The 14,063-nt window shown below is 37.5% G+C and overlaps 1 protein-coding gene across 4 annotated transcripts in view; it reads left to right on the top strand.

The window, feature by feature from the left end:
- Positions 1 to 13,152, top strand: part of top2b (DNA topoisomerase II beta) — a 97,143-nt gene extending 83,991 nt beyond the window's left edge. For 2 of the 4 annotated variants that reach the window (XM_005159507.5, XM_068215173.2), the window contains exon 35: positions 2,098 to 2,617. In XM_005159507.5, coding sequence (XP_005159564.1) covers positions 2,098 to 2,268 — 171 coding nt within the window. In that variant the 3' untranslated portion in view covers positions 2,269 to 2,617. Of the gene's footprint in view, positions 1 to 2,097; positions 2,618 to 12,519 lie in introns of those variants that run through there. The other 2 variants (XR_012394698.1, NM_001045191.2) reach the window with 2 other exon arrangements.
- The last annotated feature ends 911 nt before the right edge of the window (positions 13,153 to 14,063 follow it).

Below are 14,063 nucleotides of genomic sequence, written 5' to 3'. Positions count from 1 at the left end.
TGTGGCAGCACGGTGGCGCAGTAGGTAGCCCAATCACCTCGCAGCAAGAAAGTCGCTGCTTCAAGCTCTAACTGGGTCAGTTGGCGTTCCTGTGTGGAGTTTGCATGTTCTCCCCGTGTTTGTGTTGATTTCCTCTAGGTGCTCCCCCACTAGACCAAAGACATGTATAGGCGAATTTGGTAGGCTAAATTGTTCATAGCGTATGGGCCCTATCATACACCCGGCGCAATGTGGCGCAAGGCCTGAAGCAATTGTTATTTGCTACTTTCAGCTCGGCGCAAGGGTCATTTTGAGGTGTTGCGCCACGCTGTTTAAATAGCAAATGCATTTACACTCATATGTGCGCCCATAGGCGTTCCGGTCTAAAAAAGCAGGCGTGTTGCTATTTTGAGAAACTGTAATAGTCTGTTCTTTAGACCAGAACAAACCCGGTCTAAAGTCTGGCGCAGAGCGCGTTAGCTTACACACTGCTTACACACAAGATGTAGAGCAATACGCAAATATCTTTACATATGAAAAAGAATTAAAATATTAAGGATATATATGTATATATATATATATATATATATATATATATATATATATATATATGTGTGTGTGTGTGTGTGTGTGTGTGTGTGTGTGTGTGTGTGTGTGTGTTTGTGTGTGTGTGTGATATAATAAGGATATATATAGGATATAAATATAAATAATTAAAATATTACAAAACATATTTTCTAGCCTACATGAATTTAAAAACCACTGCCTTGAATCCTTCATCTCGGGAGGCTTTTTCAGCTCATTCAATTTGCTTTTGTCTAATATTATTATTATTATTATTGTTGTTATTATTATTAGCAGTATTATTTATTATATCCATATTTATATTTGTTTTATTAAAAACAAGCTTAGATTTGTCCACCTGTCAGGTTTTAGACCATATGGGGCATTGCAGGTGTAATAACTGAGTATTTTGAACACACTTCGTTGTTATTGTTCATTTATTAGTTTGCTGGAAATTAGAACTGAATTTAGAAATAGTTTTGAAACAAATCTTTGCCCTTAACTAACGAAATTAATTATTTATTGGCTAATTGATGTCTGTGCAAAAAAGTTTCCCTATCTACGAGAGCAAAAGTGAAAGTGAACTTACTTTACGTCATGTGCACTTATGACGTGCAAATGCACTTATGGCGCGATGCAGCTGGCTCTTAAAGGGAATGGGAGATGAGACTCTGATTGGTTTATTCTCAAAACACACCTATAACTTATTAAGAAAATAAACTCAACCCTTTTAGACCATGCGCCATGGCGCAAAGCGGATTTTCCCGTCCTCATATTAGCACATAAGGATTCTGACACGCCCTGATTGCATTTGCGCCCTGCGCTTTCTGTTTTGCAAATGGACCGTCAAAATAGAGCCCTATGTGTGTGAATGAGAGGATATGAATGTTTCCCAGTGATGGGTGGCAGCTGAAAGGGTATCCACTGCATAAAACATATGCCAGATAAGTTGGCAGTTCATTACACTGTGGTGATCCCAGATTAATAAAGGGGCTAAGCTGAAAAGAAAATGAATGAATGGATATTTGGCCATTGTGCTTAGACACTCTGCAAACATGCCTTTTACTGGCTTAAATAATGTCATTGTTCTTTTCAATTCTAAAACAATAATGATGACATTTGTATAAGCATTAACATACATATGGTATTATCACATCCATTTGATATAAAGGGGAAAAAACGTTGTATGTCAGTCTGCATTGTATGTATCCTACAGTGTTTCAAGAAAGAGAGAAGGTAAAAAAGCAATATGTCTTTACACACTATGCATTTTAGTCAAGTCAGAATTTTGATAGAATCTTGTTTTGTCCTGAAGAGATCCTGCAGATGTTTTTGCAACAGCACAAAATTAAAATAATTCAAAAAGGTGAAATCCTTCAAATAATGGTGGTCCTACAATATTTTCAAAAAATTAGGTTCATGATGCACTTTGGTCTGCACTGGAAATGTTGCACATTGTACTAACTGAACTTAAAAGGTGTTGAAATTGATACATATTTTGTCATGTGCGGGAGCTATCCATTGCTTATATTGTTTGTGTGTGCTTGCATGTAGAAACCAAAGAAGGCAGCATCTGATGATGAAGACGATGATGATGATGATGAAACGGGCTTTAACAGCTTTAGCCACCTGGACTCAGGAAGAGATCGTTCTGGTCGAGCCAAGAAAGAAGTAAAATACTTTGCAGAATCTGATAATGATGATGACGATGACATGTTTGACTAAAACACAAACCCACATATACACACTCTTGGTCCAGAAAACTGATTGGTTCAGAACAAGTTTCTCTGCCAGCAGAACTTTGTACATTTACCCATTTTACCATTTTGTTTTTTCTTCAATTGTGATGTTGAATTCTTTCTACAGTGTAGCTGTTTTACTCTTTTTATTATTGTTATTGCTATATTATTATTATTGGTATTATACATTGACAATGTTTTTTAATCATTGAATTGTATTTGTCTTGAGCTTTTAGAAATTTAGACTGCTGTGCTTTAGCACCTTTTAATGGTTGAAAGTTAGAGATGAATTATCTTTTTGAGACGACTTGGAAATAAACATGAAATGTCAATTATTTTTTGGTCACTGAAACATTTTTTTCACAATTTAGTAGTACTGCTGCATACAGAAACAGGATGATAAATGGGACAGTACAGCTTCTGCTCATTTAGACAGCAATTTTTTCTTTTTTTTTCAGAATTGATGTCAAAGAACTAACTTAACAATGCCAATGAAACTGACATCAAAATGTTGACAGTGATTGTGTTGCTACCATAACTTTCAGTGTGGGATACACTTTCTTTTTTTATCCAGTTACCACTGACACTGTTGTCCGAAATAAATTTCAAATTATGTTACAGCTTTGTGATAGAACAGTGGAGATATGACAGGAAATATGTGGTAGAAACAGGAATAGGATCAGTGAAAGACCACATGGATCATGGATGGTTGCAGCTGCATTATGTGTCAACACACTTAACCATGAGGCTGTCCAGTTTGACTTGTCTCTTTGTTTTAAACTAATTGCATAATAAAAGAATTAGTCTCTGACATTTTCAATAATGTTTTGTGAATTTGAAATACTTATTTAAACATGTAAATATTTTGGGAATCACAAATTTCTTTGGAAAGTTAGTTTAAGTATTATTTTAGGCTAATTTATACTTTATCAACTTTATTAAAAAATACTCGGAATTATAGGTAGAATTTGTGATATGAAAATGCGGTGTCTTGTGTTTATTGTGCCTGCTTTTGGTGGACGTTGTAACTCATGTGTTTAATTTATATTAAGCCTTTATATTCTGCAGTATCAAGGCCGTGGCCAGTTGAATGAGAGGTATCTGTAGCTTGCATGTAGCATGTAGCTGTCCTTAGCGAATTCCAGGCACTGAACTTGCCACATACAGGTGCATTTTAATAAATTATCATTTATTTTAAAAAAGAGAAACACTTATATAGATTCATGACACACAGACTAATAACATATGCTGTTTATTTGGATGATTATCCCTTAATGAAAACCCAAAATCCAGTATCTTTGAAAAGTAGAGTATTTTTGAAGAACAGGATTTTTAACAGAAATTTCGGACTACTGACAACTATGAACATTTTAAGCACTCAATTCTTGATCAGGGATATTTCTTGCACAGATTACTCCAGCAAGCATGAGATGATCAATCTGTGTTATGAAGGCCAGATTACTCTGATTGATAGCAGCCTTCAACTCTTCTGTTGTGTTGGACCTCCTGTTTCTCATCTTCCACTTCACAATACCCTACAGATTATCTATTACTTTAGTTTTAGGTGAGATGAGTTTGAGTTAGCAAACTGCTGCTAATAATAAGTCACTGATGCTATATAATAATACATAATAATAATTTATATTTAATAAATAACCAGGGCGCCATGGTGGCGCAGTGGGTAGCGCAATCGTCTCACAACAAGAAGGTCTCTGGTTCTAGCCTAGGCTGGGCCAGTTGGCACTTCTGTGTGGACTTTACATGTTCTTCCTGTGTGTTTCCTCCGGGTGCTCCGGTTTACCCATAAGCCAAAAGACATGCGCTATAGTTGAATTGGGTGGGCTAAATTGTACGTAGTGTATGTGTGTGTATGAGTGTTTCCCAGTGATGGTTTGCAGCTGGAAGGGCATCCGCTGGGTAAAAACATATGCTGGATGGAAGTTGGGGGTTCATACCGCTGTGGCAACCCCAGATTAAAAAAAGGACTAAGCTGAAAAGAAAATTAATGAATGAATTTAATAACCAGTGGTTGGACTAGGCATTGCAGGAGGGTTTAAAAAAGACATTCGAAGTCAGTCACTTGCCGAATCTCGCTGTTTTGCCACCTGCAAACATCACCAATGGCCGAGATCCCGTTTGTGTTTTTTATCTCCAGCCAAACTAAAATAAATGACACTTTCTCTAGAATAAAAACTATTATAGGAAATACTGTAAAAATGTCCTTAGTCTGTAAAGCATACCTTTTGACTTCACATACATATGTGTTTTGTTTACTGCATTTCTGCCTGACCCCCTTTCTCTTCTTAGATGAAATCACACAAAGATGAATCATAATGTCAAAACAGTCTGATTATTGTATGTATCTGTGTTTGTATATTTTATTAAATTGACTTTCATAGAATAACATTGCATGAAAATTAGTCTACAAAATTCACACAAACATCCAAAAACTGAAAAGGACAACAAACAGACTTTACAAACTTTTAATTAAGTAATTAATAAAATACAATACATGCACAGCCTAATCATTTATTTGTAATTTAAAACATTTAGTTATATTATTCATTCATTCATTCATTTTCTTGTCGGCTTAGTCCCTTTATTTATCCGTTTGCGATCATCACTCGTTTGCGGTGTGGAAATATAAATTTATATCATCTAATTTCAAATTAACAATAATCTACGTATAACTAAAAAGTTATATTCTCTGGTTTTTAATTATATTATTTCATTGACATGCCAGCTTGGAGGGTTATTTAACCTTTGCCTTGCTGACTACAGGCTAAGCCAAAGTGATGCAATTATCAGTTTCACAGCATGGGGTGTCTATTGTTTTCTCTTTTCAATCAAATGGTCAGGCGGTTTCTGTCTCCAGAACATGATGAGATTAGACCAGAAAAAGCAGTTTACGCTGCTGACTCCAACTCTTAATTTGCATGCTTTGTTTAGCCATGTCCCCTCCTCCTAACAGGACAATATAGACAGGACATCTTTGTCTTAATCAGACTATTTGCAGACTTGTGTGAGACTTGTGAAAGAACTTGCAGACTGCGGACCTCTAGTAGGCTCTTGCAGACACATGGACATCTTAAAGACGCTGTATGACTGCAGATTAACCAACACGTCTCAATAAAGGAATCCTGCTTGTTTCGAGTCTCCTGGACTGGGTTCTCTCTTCTTTTTCGCTCATTTATTTTTTTTTTTCAACAACTTGGTGCCGTGACCCGGATAGAGACTGAAATCATTAAATTCTCAACAATTTGCCACAAAAGACTGAAATCTACCTGAAATTCTACTTGAACCATCAAGATCAAGGAAACTTCTTCAGACGGAATCTTCAGCTCAACGGCAATTTGAAGTCACTCAGCGGACGTCACAAATTCTCAACTATTTGCTGACTGCAACCCTGATGAACATTGAAGCTACTTGAATACAAAGATCAGATCAATCCAGACTGAATCTTTTCAGCTCAACCTCGATTTGGTGAGTTTCATTCTATCAAAAGAACCATACAGACCAGTCTATACACATGGTTATTCTCTGCTCCATCAGAGAAAAGTTAACAAACAGCTGCAGGGTTTGTTTAACAAAAAGCTATCCTCTATTTCAATAGAGAAGTAACAGTTTATCCTCTGTTCAGACAGAGAAGTAAAGCCTTACGTGCTATTTTCTTTTAAAAAGTTATCCTCTTTTCAGAGAAGTTAAGCCTTATGCGCTATTTTCTTTTCTTTTATTTTGTTTTCCCTCTGTTCAACCAGAGAAGTTTACGTTTAGCTTTACAAGCTAATTGATGTTATCTCTTGTTCAGGCAGGAAGTTTTAGCAACATGTGCTAATATTGTTACCCTCTGTTTCGCCAGAGAAGAAATTACTACACTTTTATCTGAAAAGTTTTAGTATTTTTACTTTGTGATAATAAGCTCACAAAATGTTCAGACAGAATACAAGACTGATCACTACAACTGAAAAAGGTAGTTTAACAACTCCTTTATTGTCAGATCAGGATTTCAAATCGCTGCTAAGACAGCACATGGACTCAATAACAGAGTCAGTCAGGCTAAATTTGACAAAGAAATTTAGCATTGACCCAGATAATGTTTGGACATTAGATGAATGCAAGAAAGTGCTTGATGCATGCATTCGCAAAAACAATGTAAAAGGCATTATCTGCTGCTACAGAGAATTCAGTTTATCTCGAGCTAAACAACAAGCTCAAGCTAAATCAGAATTAGAGAAACAGATCCAAGAACTTCATGCTAAGATAACCTCATTAACAAAACAACTGAACCTCAAGAAATCAAAAACTGACATTGAGGAGGTTAGTCAGCCTGATAATAAGCATCCTGACTTACAAATTGTCTCTGAAACAGACATTTCCATCCAGTCAGATAGCGATTTACCTATAGGCTCAGTAGAGGTTTGTGGTGCCAGAAGATCTAAGAGAACTGAGAGTTCACACAACAACACTTCTGTTGTTCAAATTCAATCAGTTTCCAGAACACTAGGACCTAGAGAAATAGATAGACTGTCTCAAAGCTTACCATCAGCACGCACAAATTTTTCAGAGTTTAGCAGAGCACTAATCAGCAAAATGCGTCTTTATGACATGACATTAACAGAAGTCACCCAGCTAATGTCTCAAATTCTCACTGAATCTGAATCCAACAGTTTTGAGCATACTGTGACCTCTAAATTACAACATGCCAGTAAGGATGATTTGAGAGAGGGTGTTTTGAAAGCTCTAAAGAACATTGTTGGCCCAAAGATCGACTGGTCAAAAGTGACTTGTTGTGTGCAAAGGAAAGATGAATCTGTGAATGAATTCACTGAGAGATTTTGTCAATCAGCCATAACTTACAGTGGATTAGCTGATAATTCGGACAGTGTGCTAAATGATAAGGGACCCCTAGTCCGCATCTGGTCAGATGGCCTCGCAACTGAATACAGACAAGCTTTGCCATTTCTTAATATCACCTGGTCTTCCACCACTCTCAGAAATAATATGAACAGTTTAGCTTTGTGGGAAAGAGACTCTTACATCAAAGACAGAGTCAGATTTGAAGCAGCTGCCACTAAGGTCAACACAGAAAAGACATCAAATCACAAATGTCTTAGGAAAAATATCTGTTGTCATTACTGTGGTAAAAAAGGACATTGGATGAGGGAATGTAGAAAGAATAAAAAGAACTTTAAAGAGATGAACAAAAAAGAATTATTCTATTGTCTTTTTAAAAAAGAATAATAGAAACTTCTTCCTTTGTATTAGGGAACTCTGCTTAAGTCCACTTACAGCCTTAAATGTGTTTAACACATATTTTCAATCACTACCCATTCAATGTTATGATGTCTGATAGGACTGATATTTGTTGAATGATAGTTTGTGTCTCACATTTTAAAGTTTGCCCACCACACTCAGGGACAGAACAGGACACACAAACCAGTGAGGAGCCCAGGGCAGAACTGAAAGCAACAGGCTTCAGGGGCCGCACCCTGTGGTGAAGACTCCCTTTTTCCCCATTTATCCTCACCTCACTGTTTTATAGGTGTCATAACTTTAAGATTAGGAGACAGAAAATACACAACTCTATACGATCACCAACTTAACACAACCACTATATCACCTGAATAACTAGACACATGAACTGTATGATCATACAAGTCTATGCATGAATACTGCTGGTCTGCTGTTTCCTTGTTTTCTTGTGTGCAGGTAAACACATAAACACTGCATCTTCTGAAGAAACACTCTGAACCAGAGCATCACTACGGAGATCCATGCATGACAGGAAGTCATCAGATCAACTCTGTGCTGGAGAAGAACCACAAGAAACACACCTCACAAAAGACTGAACACTATTCAGAAGCCATGGACTTTCAGAAGATCTGCAGTTTAACTACATGATTTTTGTGTCATCATGTAGGATTTATGACATTACAACTGATTGTCATAAACGTGTGAACAGTTTTGAAATCTACACTTACATCTACGTAGATATTAAAATGACACAGAATAAGTTTAAATGTGCCTGTAACTTTTTCCAAGTTACATGACTGGAAGATGGGGCTTCTGTTATCAAACAGAAGCCATTGAATGGTTTTAGGAAAGCTTACAAATTTATATTTTTTTTGTGAGAGTTTTTAAATAACTCTTAAAGGGGGAACTGTGGAAATATAAATTTATATCATCTAATTTCAAATTAACAATAATCTACGTATAACTAAAAAGTTATATTCTCTGGTTGTTAATTATATTATTTCATTGACATGCCAGCTTGGAGGGTTATTTAACCTTTGCCTTGCTGACTACAGGCTAAGCCAAAGTGATGCAATTATCAGTTTCACAGCATGGGGTGTCTATTGTTTTCTCTTTTCAATCAAATGGTCAGGCGGTTTCTGTCTCCAGAACATGATGAGATTAGACCAGAAAAAGCAGTTTACCCTGCTGACTCCAACTCTTAATTTGCATGCTTTGTTTAGCCATGTCCCCTCCTCCTAACAGGACAATATAGACAGGACATCTTTGTCTTAATCAGACTATTTGCAGACTTGTGTGAGACTTGTGAAAGAACTTGCAGACTGCGGACCTCTAGTAGGCTCTTGCAGACACATGGACATCTTAAAGACGCTGTATGACTGCAGATTAACCAACACGTCTCAATAAAGGAATCCTGCTTGTTTCGAGTCTCCTGGACTGGGTTCTCTCTTCTTTTTCGCTCATTTTTTTTTTCAACAGCGGGCATCCGGAGACTCGCGAAACTTCCCGCCCTACTCATAATTCTCTCTTCATATAGCTGTAAGCCTATTACATATCCGCTCCAGGGTTCGTTTCAATCGAGCCGAGACCACCTCATTCAAGCGATCTCGGAGCGATTACTTTGGTGCGGAACAAAGCGCGATTGCCCTTTTCACATATGCCAAACGAACCGTGCTAACTGGGCAAACGAGACACGTTCCAAAACAAAAGTGTAGGTGTGAAAGCACCCTTAATTACTCTGTTGTGGTAATACTATAGTTGCTATGGTAACACAACAAGTGTAATATAAACAAATGATCCAGTGCTGTAGTTTTTTTTTACAATATGGGGTAGATTGTACTACAATTCACCACACTTTACTGTAGTAAAACTGCACTTTATATTTAATTTTATGAGTTCACTATTCTTAATACGACAGTATGCTTAAGCATTCATTGTAAATGCTAGCCTAAAACATAGACAATGTACCTTACACTCAAAAACACTAGTATTTATTATAGAATTTATCTTAACGTGTAAGTAAATAGTGTAGCAATATATAAACCATATAAAAATTCTTGGGATAACAATTAAATAGGAGGATCTCTGGAGAGCAACAGAACGAAAGGAAGAGGAAACACAAGGCACAGATTGTGAGTCTGCATCATCTGACGGAGCGAGAGCAGGTCGTTAGCACGTGAGCAGCCCAGCCAGTGTTGAGTTAAAGAGCATATTGTAGGTTAGACACCCCAGTGAGACAATGTGTGTAAGAGTAAAGTAAGAACTAGATTTTCTTTAAAATATATGTTAAAGTTTATTATTAAGCCGTTTGGAGTCGTTTTTAGTCACGGAAATTTACTTCCGCATCTGAAAAATCGCCAGACCGGAAGTGACGTCGGATAAGGGAGTTCCCGCAAATAACACTATGAAGACAATGGATCGCGGTGCGCGTTTGGATGCCGAGATAAGATATTCTGAGAGACTCACACAAACAACAGACCACAGTCAGCAGTCTGACAGCAGTCAGAGAAGTGTAATTTAACTCTATTGTGAGGGAGAACAGAGCAGGTTCATCGTGAGACCAGTGTTGGCTTACAGAGAGATATGCATGATAACGAAATCTTTTCTGGCAATAGCAAAGCTAGAATTAATCATCTATAAATATTAATACTTACCAGTAACAAAAACTAATGAGCATCTAACAGAGTGATGCCACATTGACCATATTTTTTAATAGTAGATAAGTGAACACAAAACACAAATAACACAGAACATCTGGAATAATGCAGAAACATGTAAACAAGGTACTGGAAAATCTTTTTATTATACAAAAGGTTTTCGGAGCTTTTGTATTATAATAAAAACAACATCAAATATTAAAACAATTAAAATAAGTTTTTAATTCATGTTCAAATTCTAAATGCAACTCAAGTTCAAGTTTTATTTATATAGCACAAAATCATAAGCAGTGTTAATACCAGCATTTTTACTCTTTATATATGTATACGTAATCTGTGTGAGTGTGTGTATACTGAAAGAAAAATATATCATCTGACCCATTTAAAAGTAAACCTAAAATAATGTTTCAGTAAGTTGGCCAACATTTATGTGACATATCATGTCTTTAATGTGTGTTAAATTGTGAATGCTGTGTAAAAAGATGCCGACAGCCTCATCCTTGTAAACCCGCTGGAAGGATCTAGAAAGGAGAGCAAATGAAGTGCAAAGTTCTGCATTCTTGTCGAGCCTGTGAAGACCTCCGCGACACTACCCGCACCATCCGCGTCCTCAGTTATGTCCGCGCATAGGGCGGCAGAATAGAGAGGCTGGCGTCCACGACACTACCCTCACCACCAGCCTCCTCAGTTATGTCTGCGCATAGGGCAGCAGAATAGAGAGGCTGGTGTCCGCGACACTACCCTCAACACCCGTGTCCTCAGTTATGTCCGCGACACCTTCTCAGTTATATCCGCGCATAGGGCGGCGTCCGCGACACCTTCTTCACCACCCGCATCCTCAGTTATGTCCGCGCATAGGGCGTCCGCGACACTACCCTCACCACCCGCATCCTCAGTTATGTCCGCGCATAGGGCGGCAGAATAGAGAGGCTGGCGTCCGCGACACTACCCTCATCACCCGCGTCCTCAGTTATGTCCGCGACACTTCCTCAGTTATATCCGCGCATAGGGCGGCATCCGCGACACCTCACTCACCACCTGCGTCCTCAGTTATACATTTTAAAATTCACCGTATGATTTAGAATATAACATAATACAGAAAACCCAGCCACATTTGCAGACCCCTGGATAGTGAATTGCAAACCATCTCACAAAACTTATACAGTAGACTGTACCGTGTACAGTCTCATTTTTATCGAGCTGCATCTCCGACTGATCCAGGAGTGTTTCTCGCCGTTCGCATCAGCTATAAGTCTTATCGAATTCATCCCATTTCACGGACCAAAATAGCGACAGGAAACTTGTGGACTTGATCTGTTGACAGGCTGGAGTTTGTGCTGTTACCATAAACATAATAATATAGCATGATGATGATAAATTACGGCAAAACTAACAACCATTTCTGCTATTAGCTCCTCTGCCCCACTGTATGCAGCGCGCGTCTGTCAGATAAGTCCCGCTTCTGACGTCACCGGGGTGGATAGAAAAAACAGCGGAAGTGGGAAAACAGACACATTTTCTTTAAATTTGTGCACTGGCACTTCATAAAACATTTTAATATGGTATTTTATGGTATTATAGAGTACTTTCACAAACGATTTTTCCTTTTTTTGAAACAGTTTTTTAACCTACAATATGCTCTTTAACGCGAGGAGTTTTGTCCACAGAGGAAACCGGCACGTTCACTCGCTCGTATTACATGAATGAGCTTACGACATTTGTCAGTGAAATAACGCCATATACACTTACATATACACTTGCGAATGCACTGTCTTATGCCATTTTCATCTATTTTCCGCTGCGCATACTGCAAACCGGGCTGAGCCAATAGCCCGGACCTTGAGCTCAGAAGCTGAAATCATTCCACGTTCAAAGTAAAAAGGTCCCATAGCCAGAGGGAGATTAATGACAGCATGCGCATATATTCTCTAGCCACTACCAGGAAATAGAACTGCGGTATTTTTATTTGTTAATGTCTTGCGGGCGAAAAGTGTGTTGTAACGCACGCGTTACTGAACATGTACTGAGTAAAATATTACTGAAAATGTATTAGTAATGCCTTACACTACTGCGTTACAGGAAAATGTAATACATTACTGTAATACATTACTTTTGTAACGCATTACTCCCAACACTGCTCATATACTACGGACAATTTAGCCTACCCAATTCACCTGTACCGCATGTCTTTGGACTGAGGGGGAAACCGGAGCACCCAGAGGAAACCCACGCGAAGGCAGGGAGAACATGCAAACTCCACACAGAAACGCCAACTGAGCCGAGGTTCGAACCAGCGACCCAGCAACCTTCTTGCTGTGGGGCGACAGCACTACCTACTGCGCCACTGCCTCGCATTAGTTATATTAGATGTAACATTATGTTTTTAAAAAGGTGTGAGAGAGGTTTATGGGTACTTTGTGTCAAAAATGATTGATTGATTGATTGATTGATTGATTGATTGATTACCCTCATAAACATACTCTATTAAAGGCAAGTTATTAGTGACGGTTTTTGTGTGTGTATTGGGCAGTTATGTGCTTTAAACATTTAAATGTGTACAAGTTTAGAAAGAGGGGAAAGGTTGCTTTTATTTCAAGAGAAGGTGTAAACTTTCACATGAATGCTTTTTGACAGTTTGTTTTGTTTTTCTTTTTTTAGTTTAGTTAAAAAGTGTTAAAGCGTACTATTTAAAACAAAAAACAAAACGATGTCAGATTTAAAATGTTGGTAGAGTAAATAGTAAGAGTATTTGTTAAAGAAGAAACAAAGATGTATCTTACATTTCACAGAGTGAAATCAGTGTTTAGTCTTTGTTTTACCAGAGAAAAAAACTGTGAAAGCGCTGTGAAGACTCACACATGCGCACACACATGCCCATACATACATACATACATACACACACATGCCTCTCATACACAGCCGGATTTGAGATAGAAAAAGCAAATAGGTTTTAAAAAGTTAAAAAAATAAATAAATAAAGAAAAGAAAGAAATAAACTCTTGAAAGTAATAAAAACACGTTTTAGTTTTTAAAATGAGTCGATTAGCTAAAAAAAGCTAATGACAGCCTGCAAGTAATGCAAGTAAAATGTTTTTAAAATGCAAGTATATGTTAAAGAAAAAAGATTTAGTTGATCTTATGGAATATCCGAACTTAGATCCTCACTTGTTCAGTGATTGTGAAAGAATGATAGGAAAACTGAGTCTAAGACAACGCCCATAACTCCTCTATTCCACCCTCAAAATAAGTAACTAAATACTTATCTTACGGAGAAAGCAGCAAAAATGACTGCTTTCTCCTCAAGCCAAAGACAATAAGTAAACCAAAAAAAGTGAAAAGACGTAATCGGATAAATCTTCAAATGGAAAAATGTAGTGTCAAACGTAATCCCTCCTCAAACTCTTCACCATCAGCCTTTAACCACACCTCTGACTCTTCTTTTTTTCCTAAAAAATCTTCCTATTCACCCTAGACGGACCGGCAGGCAGCACACACGCACACACTAACTCTCTATTGTCTAGTCAAACTTAAGCACATAATGTCAAAACCACAATGTTTCATATTTTTCAATGAAAACAAAAGGAGGCAGTTATGCTAATGATTAGGATTGCAAAGATTGAAGATGACGGTATAAATATGTGTACGATGCCTTAACAATTTTGGTGTCGGATATGTTTAAGCTGTTAATATCACAATCAAAAAAGGAAGTCTTATTTTATTAAGATAAATTATTTTGTAAAGATATTGAAACAACTATTGCTAAGGTGATGCGAATGATGGTACATTTTTCCAATTGAAGATTTATCCGATGTGTCATTGCGTCCTCAAGAGTTCGGTCTCTCATTCAAACTTGCTGAAACTTGAAAAACAA

This window comes from Danio rerio, chromosome 19, assembly GCF_049306965.1.
Source record: "Danio rerio strain Tuebingen ecotype United States chromosome 19, GRCz12tu, whole genome shotgun sequence".
Classification (NCBI taxonomy): Eukaryota; Metazoa; Chordata; class Actinopteri; order Cypriniformes; family Danionidae; genus Danio; species Danio rerio.
Note: the sequence above shows the minus strand (reverse complement) of the source record. Positions and strands in the feature narration are given on the sequence as shown.